The 14,729-nt window shown below is 46.0% G+C and overlaps 1 protein-coding gene across 1 annotated transcript in view; it reads right to left on the bottom strand.

Annotated features, from left to right (window-relative positions):
- Nucleotides 1-14,729, bottom strand: part of LOC149371685 (cell adhesion molecule Dscam1-like) — a 93,703-nt gene continuing 78,974 nt past the window's right edge. The window contains exons 19-26 of the mRNA XM_089580974.1: nucleotides 12,990-13,088; nucleotides 6,182-6,367; nucleotides 4,437-4,733; nucleotides 3,660-3,833; nucleotides 2,692-2,844; nucleotides 1,718-1,834; nucleotides 1,231-1,599; nucleotides 1-1,038 (exon numbers count right to left, since the gene is read on the bottom strand). Of these exons, the coding sequence (XP_089437100.1) occupies nucleotides 1,779-1,834; nucleotides 2,692-2,844; nucleotides 3,660-3,833; nucleotides 4,437-4,733; nucleotides 6,182-6,367; nucleotides 12,990-13,088 (965 nt within the window). The 3' untranslated portion in view covers nucleotides 1-1,038; nucleotides 1,231-1,599; nucleotides 1,718-1,778. The remainder of the gene's footprint in view (nucleotides 1,039-1,230; nucleotides 1,600-1,717; nucleotides 1,835-2,691; nucleotides 2,845-3,659; nucleotides 3,834-4,436; nucleotides 4,734-6,181; nucleotides 6,368-12,989; nucleotides 13,089-14,729) is intronic.

The following is a 14,729-nucleotide window of genomic DNA, read 5'->3' as shown; positions in this document are numbered from 1 at the left end:
ATAGAGATTGGTGAAAAACTGCTGCCAAATAATGTGACACACTGGCAACAGTGCCCAACGGGTCAAACATGCCTTGACTACTGGAAATTGAAACGCTTACACGACACAGGAGGCATTCAGAAACGCGAAATGCACATAATGTTGTTGTTCTTCAGCACTTGAATTGAAGCTGTGAAACATCTTTCACTGATAAAAAAAAAACGTTACCCCAGAATTTTTCTTCAAATACCTGGACGGATTGCATTCTTCCTTCCGACGTCATTAGTCCTGAAAAATGAATCACATAGCTAAAAAAGATTATTTGATGGATCGTTTACCTTGCAGATGATGAAGAATAATCAAGTAAGAAATCATATTGTTTGATTTGCCAGCTGCCAATGGTAGAGAAGGTCGAAATATGCGGGAATCTTTTATATCTTAGCGAGCAGCAATACCTTCGTCTCACTGCCGCTTTTTACCCGCATTTCATTGCCATCAATTTTTATTGCCGCAAGTTCACTTTCTTCGCACCGAAGATGCTGCACCCACTACCAGCGCACACACGACTGTCGAGCAACCACACGCCCTCTCGCAGAACTTTCAGCAAAGGTCGGAGCACAGTGACGGTTGCAGTACATTCCATCGACGCAGGTTAGCTCCGCACAAAGTCAACAAAAGGCACAGAAATATGCTTGTAAATGCTCGTGATGCCGCTACGCACACGGCGCATGGTGATTTCGAAAAGTGATTTCACTTCGTCGTTACTTCGGCAATTAGCGTCCCTGCAGGCACTATTCCAGCGTTCCTTAATGTAGAAGTTTCCGCATTGTTTTTCGGGCGTATAGCAGGTTAACCATGTCCAGCCCTTCTTCACGCTGTAGAGCAATGCAGATAAAAGCGTCGTTTCTGGGGCCCTCATTGTTGTCGACGATGTATGACCATGGCCGCGGTCCAATGGCGGGCTTTCCGCCGAGCACGAGGAGCCCGAACCAGAAAATGCTTTGTTCCAAAGACTTCCCTGGTGGATGCCGTAGGCGCTGCAGCTATCTTGAAAGGGACCTGTAAAGAGGGAGTGGTGAGTAGGCTTTCATTCACGCCCTGGTAAGAACAAACATCGCTACGGGAATAATGGCATTGAAATTCGGTTAACTCTCTTTAATGACAAATGAACGCCACCGCTACCAGCTGCTATACAGAACTAAAAAAAGATTGTTTCTCAAGTTTTGTCCTTCGTCAGCACAGTACTCTCACCTTGGTGACGTGAATTCTGCAGGAAGTCTTTCTTGAGATGCTTTCTGGACTGGTAAAGGCCCCATAGAGGACGAGTACTTGAGAGTCCAATTCAAGGATTCGGTTGAGCTGGCAACGTGGCCTTGAGCTCTCGAGATCAGCTTTAGCTCTTTGGCTAAGTAAAGTAGCTCCTGACGTCTCTAATATCCTTGAGACGCAATGCAGACTGCCTCAAAGGGCCAAATTATTAGGGCAGCGATAATGTTAGCCGTCTCTCTCAGGTTATATACGCTGTCAATCCATCCACCAATTGTTTCTTCTTTGAATTCTTTGAAGGGCCATTTTTAGGGGAGAAGTGGAGTCTGATGGCGGAGTGCTTGCTTGAGTGACCTGCCGAGAACACAAGGAAATAGGCTTGCTCAAAAAAAAAAAAACAAGGCAAGCCTGTGAAGACGAACATGCAAGGAAGGTACGTACTAACCTAAAAAAAAAAAAGGTAAAGACTTACCTCCTCGGGGCACATTGTCAGCAGCCACAGGATCAGCCTTTGGCCTAGCAACTGTATTACTTCATAGCACCTCATCCGTGTCATAGGCGTTGTACTTAGCTTGATCTCTTGCTTGCTCTGCGCAGGTTTTAACAAAACGCCGCATTAAATGAAGGCCGACATGCCTATACCCAGCTACCGGCAATACAGAGCCGACAATAGGTATCAATACTTAAGGCGCTGCCAAAATTGTTGTGAAGAGAGAGCTATAGTGTCCCTCAGCGCCGATTCAGGAACGGTACCCGGCAAGAGTGTCGCGCAACTGAGCACACGCAAATGCCTGCCGTGTGATCTACTCAAGCGCAGAGGAGGCTCACTTTCCGTTGCTTGTGAATTCCAACCGTAGATGCGCAACAGTTCCGCATCAATTATTTCAGCTCTTTTCCGCTCTAGGCTATCCTAGCGGCAGATTTCTGTCGCGGATGGCGTGTTGCCGTGGCACAATAGGAGGAGTTGTCAAGCCAGGGGTGCTCCATGGAGCACCCTCAAGCACTCCGCCGAAATCGGCGGATTTGATGGGAAGTCAACATGAAGTATTTATATTAGCCGAACCCTTTCTTCCCGCACCTTGCCGTCCCCAGTTCGCATGGGGCGACGAGCGCTGGAAAGTTCGAGGAATGCTAGGAGCTTTCTCCACCACCGGGTGTTCCAAACGCACAAATGTTTCAAACGAAGATCTGCGCCGAGTGACTGCGCTGATTTCAGGTGATTTGCCGCGAAGAGGCCGGACATCACGGATTCTGCAGGTGCAATCCACCATAATTCACATTCTACAGCAACTCTGCTCGATGCAGTAGTAGTGATACAGCATTTTTTTTTTTGCAGCAGTTGTTATGCGTACAGCATCGTGAAAGGGGTAAACATTCTGGGGTTTTCCACCCATTTGTTCTTCCTTTTTTTTTTGCCCCATAGCGAAAGTAATACTCTCAACTCACTTTGATTCTTGACGTACACCGGAACAGTCTTCTGTGCGGGAGCCAGGTAGTATGTGGAGCTCGCTACAGCGTTCTTAGGTGCGGGTTGCTTCTGGCTGTACTCGGACAAGATCACAGGCTCTTCCAGGTACAATTTACCAGCTTGGGCGCTGCCTGCCAATGCAAGAAGAAGAAATATGCGAATAAAAACAAAACCAGTCTCCAGGACAACAAAGACCGATTCTAAAGACTGAGGAAAGTAGTCACGATAACTAAGGGCTTCCATGAATATAAAAGTTAAACAAAGAGTGGAAAAGCCTTTAATTAAGCGCCAGTGGCCTAGTCGTTTGAGCATCCGCTTGGCATGCGGGAGGGGCGGGGTTCAAACCCCGGTGCCACCGGGTACCTACCGGTGATACAATGGGTACAAGCTTTCCCCTTGTCCGGTGTTCGGCTTATTTAGGGTGAAATGCTTGGGAAATGGGTCTTTGACCACACCTTCAGAACACAAAAATACATTGTGCCATGCCGCTCTTTGGCGACAGATGCCCTTTCGCCATAAAATTACATCATCAATTAAGCATCAAGTCAGGCGCTACAAAGTAAGGACAGCTGTAGCTCTAAAATGCCTGTCCACAGTTCCTGGACATTGGTGGGAAAACTATGTCGAGGAGCCAGCGAGATGAAATTACTCCTTAGGGTGGTTTTGAGTTGGAAAACAGGGACTAGGTGATGGTAGCTTGAGTGTGCAGGTAGTCTTCCAACGCCTGAGCTCTACTCAGTGTAGACACTCCTGTGTAACAAAAGATAATCACCATAACTTTTGTCTGTGTAATATATGTAGTGGTCAGAGGGAGAAGGTGAGTTTGGGAGGCCCGCCAGTATGTGCTGTCCTGGCGATGAGGAAGGCGGGCGACATGCAGTTCACTGAAAAGTTAACTAATAATAAAGGAAAGAACCATGAGAACGAGGTCATGTGCGCTGCTTACCATTTTCAGAGGAACTGCCGCGACATAGATCACTCCTCCTGAAGGCGACGTATACAATGAGGAGTGCTACTCCGACTAGGATGATAGACACCAAAACTGGAGCCATTACAGCCACATTCTGGTATAGTGGCACCGCTGCTTGATCATGGATTGCCGTGGGGCTCAGCGTCGCCACTGCGCAGCAAAGAAAAAAAAAATCGTCCAGTTAACTATATAGTAAGAATGGACTGCGAGTTATTCCTCCTTTGTTGTTAGAGGCTGAATGGAATTGCCACAGGACTAACGTTTTCTGTTATTTCCTGGCGGAATGAGCGATGTATTTCTTGGAAAAGGGTGGTGTTCGTTTTACAATGTAAGCGCAAGTGAAAAAAAAAAAAAGGCTATGGACTACCAAATGCGAGAGCACAACGCCGACTTTTTTCAGACAAGTGAGAGGACCAACAGAATGACAGAAGAAAGGAAAAAAAAATTACAGAGTTACAAAATAAAACGCATACACGGCGTTTCCCACTAAAAAAAATTCATAGCACAAAAAGTACAGAAAAACAAGACCCACAGCCAACGCAAAAGGCACACACGTTACTGCCAACAAAACAACAGAGGCGAAAGCTTGCAGAAGAAAACGCGAAAACAAAACAGCCTTTTCACAATATGACGTCAAAAGCAGAGACTTTAAGAAAACGCTGACAAGGGCGACTGCGAGAAAAGTTTCAGCTCAACATAAAGCTGCCAGAGAAAGAGCAGGAGGCAGATAAGTAAGGAGAAATCCTCGCTTACCCAAGCCAGATAGTTTCGGAGTTTGGAATTCAAAGTCGGCTTGCGTAGCACCAGCCTCGCTCTGCGCCACAACCTGCACCTGGTACTGGCGGCCGGGCACAAGATCTGCGAGCACGTAGCGGCGCAGACGCGGCCTTAGAGCGTCAGCCACAGGTATCCAGTCCTGCTGGAAACGGGGTCGGTACTTCACGGTGAATTGCGTCACTGGACAACCGCTTGTCAGCCAGGCGTCCAGGTGCAGCGTGGCGCTCGTAGCGTTGGCCGTAATAAACTTGTCCACCGGGGGTGAGACGGGCGCTGTATTATGGGCAGCCAGAAAGTAAAAACACCAAAATATGCGAGTTATGCCAGTATATAAATATTTAAAAATATTAGTGCCCGCCTCGTGCTACAGAACAATGCCTCCCGGCCTGTATTGGCCCCTTCTGCGTCAAGTGCTTTGTGTTACCTTTAAGAAGACTGCGCATTGGAAGCTGCGTCATTACAATACCTGCGTGACCAACATGCACGAAACTCAAGAAACGCGACAGGGGCACACTCTCGATGACGCCATCAGGAGCACCACAGAATATACGAACAAAGAGGGGAATCAGTAAGTGATTATGGACATACAAGTACATGAGAGCTATTTTTATCTCGCATGTTACAAAAAAATCCCGGAGGCCAGGCAAATATTTTGAGCGCAAAAAGATCAGATTATTGAGAGATTTGCATTAGATATTTTAAAGAAACAGCATGGTCACGCCAGAGCTAGGATGCCGATGTCCTTATTAAGAATGGTTGTACTGACAGAGGATTTTCACACTCTGAATGAGGGGAGGAACGTTTGACGGATGAAAAGAAAACTTTCAGCCGAAATCATCCAGGAAAATTCAACTCCATGTTATCTTTTGTCGCAGATTTTTTTCTCTTGAAATAAAACAAAAATAGGAAGAGGCACAGCAGAGGCTCCATAGAAAATTTGTAACCGAGGTTATTATGAGATACATTTGTTCAGTTTAGACTAAAACTGCAAAGAGGAAGCATCGTTTGGCCAATATATTGGACTGGAATTGAGTTTACAAAGTACAGGACTTAATCAGACATTTGTTTTGATATTTTTTGTGACTGTGCAGTACCAACGAACAGCCAGCACTAACCATAGAATTGAATTATCAGCATCGTAATTATAGTTGTGCCCAGAGGTGGACCAATACTACTTCGAACGCAATCAAAATACAAATGAGATGCGCAAGACTTCGAGCTGAAGATGTTTGTACACAAGCTGTCGAAAGTAATTAAGCTGTGCAAACGAGAGCCGAAACGAGTCAATGCAAAAAAGTATTGCTGTTTTAACTGGTGTGAAACAAATATGTGAATAGCAGAAAAAACCGCATATCTCTTTCCAATGAGCAGAAATGTGTTCGTGAACGTGCAAAATGGATCCGTCATTTCTACTCAAGGAAACACAGGAACGGCTTTGGCAACGGGTTGAGTGTGATACAGTACGAAAAAGGGCGGGGCAAGAATATAGCTACCAACAACCCCAGCAAAAAAAGCAAACATACAGAAAAAAAGCTCGAAACGAAACTTAGACCAATGGCCACATTTGAAGCAAAAAAAAGCGTTAGAAAAAAGTACGTTCGAAAGCAGCGAACAGTGTATGCAGGTAAGCGTACTGAGAAAGGTAGCAATGCGAATTAAAACCATCACGTTTAAACACAACTTTAAAATAAAAAGCCGTTGCCATCGATTAATGCACAAACCTGCACCCCGTGTGCTAACGAGAACCTCTTCTCCGGGCTCCCCACTGCCCAGGCTGTTGGAGGCGGTCATGTAGAGGCGGTACGTTGTTCCGCACTTGAGCCCGTCCAGCACAAAGGTCTGCTTAGTGGAATTCAGGGGCAGCTTCTTCCACTCGCCGTGTTCCATGCGGTAGTGGAGCACGTACTCTGTCAGAAACACCGCCAACATGCATGAAAGTGCCCAGGAATGGTCGCCGTTAGGATTAAAGCCTAGCGCACACACACACACGCATACGAAAAAAAAAAAGATGAACAGAGTTTCACTCGTCAGTACAACACACAGCAGCTAGCAACACAGAGCACTCCGCGGCTGTTTAAGCCACGTCCACTGATTGGATGCACTCAGGACGCCGCGGTTATTCTGCCGTAGTTTCCACGACCACAAGATTGGAAAAAGTGCACCATGAACGATGCGCTGTACTTGAAGAGTGCCAGTGAAATCGGGGCGAAAGAGTGATGTCACCCTTCATTGTACGTCGTTCTTTAGATGGTTTGCGCTTCTGTGAGCCGGCGCGAAAATTGCGAAGTGTAAGAACCACTTAGAAAGAAGACGGTTCTTTCTTTTTCTGTACTCTGCACGGTCCCGTTTTTCGTACAAAACTTGGGTTAACGCTCAGTCTTCCTTCATTCATTTTGCAGATCTTTCTTGTAAAGAATTGGAAAACAAAATAACCATAGAGTTCGTGCATTCCCCTTTATTTTATTGCGCTGATTTCAAGAATTTGGAACGTACCTTTAGGACAGAGAAGTTTGTAGCTTTTCTCTTGAGCATGTGATCATAATATCCTGGTATTGCACCATATAACAAAAAATCGCCAGGCCTAAACCACACAAAGCGCACTGCCCTTACGAAATGGTGCCTGAGGGCAGAATTTCGAGGTGATTTTTTCGTCCCGGCTGATTTTTTGTTTGGCTGGGATGACGGGTCAGATCGCAACTTTCGAACCTTAACAGCCCGATGACACTGCTGGCTTCTAAGAAGGGTTATGTCGCAGGATATTGCGCCTAGCGGAGGAGATGCAACAAATTGTCGTTTCAAACGATTCGTAAAAAACACGGCCCCTTACTCTTTAATTAAGATAGCTACAAACTTAAGCCTTAGAGCATCACAGGTGATTTTGAACGATCGAAATTTTGTTCGGTACAGTGACCACCCGGCTCACGCATGCTGCAGTCACTAATCCAACCAGGATGCATTCCAAGCAGCGCTCATGTGTTGTTGATAGGGAGGTTGACGACCAGAATTTTTCGCCCTCGTATGCGCCGGTTAAAGCTCATGACTACTCCGGTGAGAAACTTTTCACAGCCTCCAATGAAAGGGTAGAGGGCTCCCCATTGAGCGCACTGCCAACCATTTGAAATGACTGCAGCCGGAACTTAATTAAAAAAAGTATTTAAAAGTGCTCGAAGCTTAGAAGCGGCAGTCAGGCACGCCAGTCGATAGCGGATGAACACGGTGCTTAGAGCGGACAGAGCGAGCGCGAACTCGCCCCCTGGACAGGGACACGCGAACCCTGTTTGCACAGGGCGATGTTTGCGCAGCCAGCAGCCCGGTAGAGAAGAACTACGCATGGCCCGGCCGGCTATCTCTGTTTGCTTGGCGCCACTCCGTGCCTGCGTGGGGCGGCTGTGTTCCACCCGCCTACATGGTATCTGTGCAGTGACTAGGAGCTTGTCTTCGACCCGATGGCAACGAGTAACTCTCATCTGAGCGAGTTTTGTTTAATACCTGCACGAACATTAGGAAATCCCACAGACTATTTGTCATGCCCGATTTTGCAGTGAGGGGCAGGATGTTGGGGGCAGTAGTCACGAAAAGTTAGGCACAAGAACTCTCTCTTCGAAAAAAAAATACACTTATATTTTCTTTTTAAATTAACCATGGAGACCAATGATCGTTCCGACGGCATAATATGATGCCGTTTCTAAAGATTATGAACAAAATAAAATTTTTATTTGAATAAACAGATTTCTAAAGCTAAAATCATGTTGAATAAGATTGACTGGTTTATGAGCACCGTGTCCAAAATGCATTTGCGTTACCGGGCTCAAAAACTTAAAATAGACAAGTATAGTACGTAGATCAAGCCGTTGTGATCGTCTCCGAAAATATTATAGCATTGCGCGAGCACTAAAAGGTGTTGCAACTGGGCATCAGGGTCCTTTCACACGATTTTTCGACAAAGCAAATCTCCTCGTCCACCTCACTCGAAGACAAGGTTTCGCTGCTACGGCAAAGAAAAGTCCGCTTCCTTTGTACGTCGTTCTGAATCACGAGCGAATTACGGGAGATGTCTTGTTGTGTGCTAGGTGATGTATTTCTTTTTCGTCACGCCATTTGTTGTGGTGAAAAAAATTATTACATTTTAATTTTGTACTCTGCGTCATTTATGTCTCTGCTTGATATGGGCACTACACTACTGGTCTTTCATAGTCGACATCCTTTCACAATCGCATTTGGACTAAATGTAGTCCACGTCCTTTATTTTTAATGAAAACTGATTTCGTTGCTAACTTCTAACTTGCATGTTGGTTTTGCAACTCTCTTACGTGCGGATGCAGTTGGTGTTATGGAAATGCGACAGGTGATTTTGTGCTAACTTACGTTTGCAAAAGTGGGATAAAAAACAATTAAGTAAATAGTAGTTCTAAAATCTCTTCATTCTGTGTATTAAACACTTCTACTCAACCGAGTAGTTATGGCTGATAAACTGTCGTTGCACCTAAGGGCATGTGATCATTGCGACAAAGGAGGCTAAAAGTATCGTCCGTGCGTCTTGCGAAAGCCTGGTCGCAGGATATGTACGACAGTTCGTGCTCAATTCAAACCATTTCTGAATTTATTGCCCGTGAAATAAGCGACGCATTAGCGGATTTCTTTTTCAAACTCGGTATCTTACCATCGTTCACATTTCAGTACTGGCATAGTTACGAGTATGAATTATTGGTCTCTCCAGTTATTCGTGCGACGAGAACAAAGTAATGAAATAAAAGAAAGGAACGAAAAAGGAAGGATAAATAGAGACAAAGAGATGTATGAAAGGCATAAAGAGATAATGTTAAAGAAAATGGAAAAAGAAAATAAAGAAGAAAAGTGTGAAAGAAAATGACAAATGAAACGTAAACGGAAACGGAAACGAAAAAGGAAAAATAAATAAATAAAAAGCACAAGTAGGAAACAAAAAAGAACTAAAAAGTAAAATTGGGAAGAAAAGAAATAAATAAAAAGAAAAATAAAGAAAAATAAAGTAGGAATGAAAGGGGACAAAACGCTAGCAACAGCCAGCGCTTTAGCATTGAGAGTTGCGTTTTGCCTCATAAAGGCTCTACTTACGAACAAGCACCCTTTACAGAACTACTTTTGGTGTTTTTCGACCTTCGTAAATTGCGTTTGCCTCCATACGCCGCTGCACGAGTCTATCATCTTAGGTGAATTCAGACCTCCATTACGCGAAAGAGCACAGGCTTCGTGTCGCAGAGTAGTAGTAGAAAACTTTTATTGAGATCTTTTAAGAGATTCGCGGATTCGAAGCCTCCGTCGTCTTTCGTGGCGCCGGCGACTTGAGGCTTCTCTTCAGCAAGGTTGGGCCCCTAGTCCAGGGCTCCACTGAGTCGCGCTGCATCAATAGCGTGCCGCACTAAGGCCCTTTGGGCCGCGAGCTCGCTGCTGGTGAGCCGGCTCTCCCATTGCTCCGCACTCGGGAATTCGTGTTGGTGGAATGCTTTATTTCGTTTGCACTCCCATGTGATGTGGTATAGTGTGGGTGTGTCGCCGCACCAGGGGCAGTTTGCTCTGTATTGTGTTGGTGACATCTTGTTATAGATGTACAAGTTGGGGAAGGAGTTTGTTTGTAGCCTACGCCAGCCGACTGCTTCCTCCCTCGTGAGGGCTTTGTGTGGTGGTGGGTACTTGAATCTAGTCCCCCTGTATAGTTGTAATGTCTCTGTGTATCCCCCCTCGCATGCTAGTAGCTGAAGCTCCAGAACATCTGACATGCCTGCTCGGTATGTAAGCCCTCGAGCTAGGCTGTCTGCTCTTTCGTTCCCCGCTACGCCTGCGTGGCCTGGGACCCAGATTATGTGTTGTATGGGTGTCTTCTCAGCAGAGGCTGCAGCCCCACTGATTATCCTGAGGGCCATGCCGCTAATTCTGCCCTTCGTATAGTTTTTACACGTGTCTTTCGAGTCTGTTAAGATGTTTAGGGATCGGCCTTTCCGGTAGCCTTCTGCTACCGCCAGCGCGACGGCAATTTCCTCGGCCTCCGTTATGCCCACGACCTCCACTGAGGCGCATGTGGCCATGTCTCCTGTGCTATTAACTACCACCGTAGCGGCTAAGCGCTTCCCTGCATGTACGTACATGGGGGCGTCCGTATAGACTGTGTTCTCTGATCGGCCTAGCCTCCTTTCTATCTGCTTGGCCCTTGCTTTTCGTCTGTCCTCGTGTAGGTTAGGATCCATGTTTTTAGGCAGGGGTCCTACATTAAAGGTCTTTCTAAGGTCGTCCGGTACGTCCGCGTATCTGTCTACCAGTCCGCACGTGTTCCGACCCAACCTTCTCAGGAGCGCCCTTCCCGTAGAGGAGCCTCTGAGTCTGATGAGTTGTGCCCCCAATTGAGCCTCGGCAAGCTCATCGAAGGTATTGCTGATTCCGAGTTGGAGTAGCTTCTCGTTTGATGCGTTTCTGGGCAGGTGTAGAGCAATCTTGTATGCCTTCCTGAGGATACAGTCGGCTTGCTCTCGCTCCGCCTTTGTTGTTGCGTGGTAGGGCAAGGAGTACATAACTCTGCTAACGATTAGGCTGTTGACGAGTTTGAGGGTATCTTCTTCTTTCATCCCGTACCTTCTCTGAGAGACTCTACTGATCATTCTGCCAACCTGCTCCGCGGCTCTTCTCAGCAGGCTGATGGTATGGCTGCATTTTCGGCTGCTCTGCAGCCACATGCCTAGGATTCGTACCATGTTCTGTTCTTGGATCAGTTGCCCCTCTAGAACTACTTCCAGCGAGGCTTTGGTAGGATTTCTTCCGATCCTGATGATTTCCGACTTCTCCGTCGAACATCTCAGGCCTCTCTCCCTGACGTAGGTCTCTACGCAGGTCGCAGCTTCTTGTAGTCTGTCTTGCTTCTCCCCTAACGATCCTTGGCAAGAAACTCCAGGTCGAGAACCTCAGGCCGATCTCCCTCACGTCGTGCCTGGGCAAGATGTACGAGAAAGTAATCACAAAAAGGATCCAGTCGCACCTAGAGAAGAACCAACTGTACCCAGACAGCATGTACGGGTTCAGAGCCCACCTGTCTACGCAGGACGTACTACTCCAACTCAAGGAGGAAGTACTCGAGAAAATGCCGAGAAGTGGCGAAAACGTTGTCATGGCCCTCGACATAAAGGGAGCCTTCGACAACGTGAGCCACGCCGCCATCATGGAAGGCATCAACAACACCAACTGCGGGGGAAGAACCCACGACTACATCAGGGCCTTCCTGAGCGACAGAACAGCGACCGTGGGACTAGGCGAGCTGAGAAGCGACGTCTTCACCACGCCTTGCAAAGGAACACCACAAGGCCCCGTGATATCGCCCGTCCTGTTCAATATGGCGATGATCGGGCTAGCAAGACGACTCAAGGAAATCCCGGGCATCCGACACGCGATGTATGCCGACGACATCACGGTGTGGGTCGTGTCGCAGAAAAACCGCGGTCGGTGTTGCCGTCGGCGTGACGGAAAAGTAGGGCTAGTCGATTGCAAGAAGGTCCCATAGATAGCGCCAGCCACACCAGCGCCGCATCTGAAACCCCCGACTCTCGAGCCCTCGGGTTGCAAGTCTGACACGCTATCACTACGTCACGCAGTCACGTTCGTGCACGTTTGTTCAAGCGGGGCTTGGTATGTATGCCTTATGTCTTTTACACAATGGCGGTGATTGTGAAACAGGAAGCGCGTCCGTGTCTGCGTGGACAAGAGGAACCACTGTTGCGTCATGCCCTTAAAGGCGGAGCCTATTCGTCCCCCATGTATTTAAGGCGTCCTCCCGAGGACATGCATACCTGTCAGTTATGACCTTGAACTATTGAATTTCTCTGGGTGAATAATAAACGATTATGAGTACATAAGCCTCGGAAGTTGCAAACTAGCTCCAATAGAAAGATCGAGATGATGTGAGGGCTGAATTGCATTTAGGGCAGATTGCAGAGAAGAGGATATGTATTTTAACAGCAGAAATCATCAATTTCACTTCACAAAATAAAAAAGAGCGTACTTCTAAGTCACAACTTTTACTGAATATTGGTGCTTAACATTGAAGTATGACGGGAAAAATTTCTCAAATGCAAGAAAATATTCGGCTTCAATTAGCAACACTTTTGCGATCGTCTCAGAAAAAAAATTCTATCTTTAAAGGAGGGAACGAAAGTCTCGTCGCATGCTACCCAGTAAATATTTTGGAATGATGCTAATCTTTTCCGAAATAAAATATATGAGAAATTGCGTCATCTAGGCACCACATATGGGAAACCCCAAGGCCACTTGTTGAAATGTCCTGCTGCATTCTCGGTTTTCGTGGTGCTGTTTTTTGCGGAAGACCGACAGAGACACAGTTCTCGTCTCAAAGCAGAAAGTAATTTCTGTCCATCTTGTGCTATCCAGCATAAATAAGTTGTCAGGATTATGATTTTTTCGACTGTGGATGATAACCATTTATTTCAGCTGTTATAACTTTAGATATACAATGCGAACATTTAAAACAGTTCTCAAATAATGGTCGCTTACCTGTGACCGAGGACTTGTCCTTCGGTTCTCTTTCCCATTGTACTGTGAGCGACGTTGTTGAGAGAGGGCTGGCCTTGATAGACGGAGATGTGGGAGGAGCTGACAGGGAGAAAATGTACAGGACACTAAAGTAGTCACCATGCTAAGACATGTGCGTTGTACTGCTGGTGCGCGGGTGCCGCATGTGATCCTCAGAATGTTTTCATGAACATCAGACGAGTTGTGCTAATATTCGATCTTACTACCATCCTTCATTAAAAGTCTTTCTTTCCCTACAGTTTCTTTTTTTCATTTTCAGCCGAAACTATTGCTCAGTTAGTAAAACTACTTGGCATAAATACTTGTCATCAAACTTCCAATAGTGGTCTTTTTTAGTTTTTTTTGCTAAAAATATCTCACGTTCGAACCAATCCTTTAACGCTACGACAATGACAAATTGTGTAAGTTTTGTGGCACCGCTGAGCATTACGTTTTCGTATTTTTCCCATCTGTATCAATTTGTTAGGTTCTAGTAATACGCACAGTCGAAAGCAGCCTTCTGTATCCGCCTTATACCTCTTGTCGCAGATTTTATGGCCTGATGTGGCTTCCCCTCTAATTTTCTTGCCGTTCGGAGGCACCATGTGTCGTCCAGCTCGCATGTAGCCAAAAGAAATAAGCGTCCCAAAACGTAGCTTCGCAAAAGAGGCAAGCAAAAGCGAACGACCAGCGGAGCAATGTACGGCAAGGAACCTACTAGAGGCGAAGAAAATAAACAGAACGCTGGATGAGGGGAATACCCTGCACTTCGCCACAGGAAATGGCTCGCGTAGAACTTGTGACGTTCTCTTGTAACTTTAGTTTTGGTTTTTCTCTCTCTTTGTTCAGTACTGACGCCAATGCTATTGTTCGCGACTGAGGAACTCAGTGCTTCCCGTCTTGTATGGCCTCGCTTTCGTTGCTATGCGGCGAAAATTTCTTTTAACGTAAGCTACAGTTGTCGCTTTTTTTTATTGCTGTTCTGTTCTTACAGGATGCAGGGATTCCATTGGCTGTGACAACATGATGCGGCCAGCTTTAGTGCTGCCGCAAGCCCCGTGACGTCTGTTCGCTGCGCCCCTGACTTGCAAGGCTATTATGTTTATTTCTGCGCGGTGAGCCTTTCCGACATCAAAAATGTTCATTTTCGGCGGCTGTTTTCGAGCTTCCTTTATAGTAGACGCCAAAATTTAATGGCACAAATAAACCTAATTCAAATTCAAGTTCCCACCCTTAGTGAACTGATCTGTTCATTTTGTGCAGTCTGCTCTTTTACTTTTAGCTATTTCAGAATTTCTCAATATATTTGTGCCCTAAAACCAACAATAAGGTTGCTCACTGTATTGCGTTTATTTCCCCCTCTTTTCGTTGGCCCCTATTGGGTAAATAATGTCTGCCATGTCATGTAATCAAGATAGACACCGCACATACGCATATTCACCGCTTTGCAAAATCTGTATTCCATAATCTGAATGACGCCGTATATGTAATACGCTTACAGCTGTGTTTCCAATGATTACAACCTGAGTGGTAAAACTACGCTACACTTAATGCTAATCATGCACAAGGAGTTCTCTAATTGTAATCTACGGTATTCCGTTAGATTAAACTCGTACTCACTACAGAATGAAAGCCAAAATTCTATATTTAAGTGAATAGAGAACAGTATAACGTATGGTACTATTATTTGCAGTGTCTCAACGTGTAGCAAAAATAAAATTA

Source organism: Amblyomma mixtum, chromosome 1 (genome assembly GCF_055824585.1).
Source record: "Amblyomma mixtum isolate Tamu chromosome 1, ASM5582458v1, whole genome shotgun sequence".
Classification (NCBI taxonomy): Eukaryota; Metazoa; Arthropoda; class Arachnida; order Ixodida; family Ixodidae; genus Amblyomma; species Amblyomma mixtum.
Note: the sequence above shows the minus strand (reverse complement) of the source record. Positions and strands in the feature narration are given on the sequence as shown.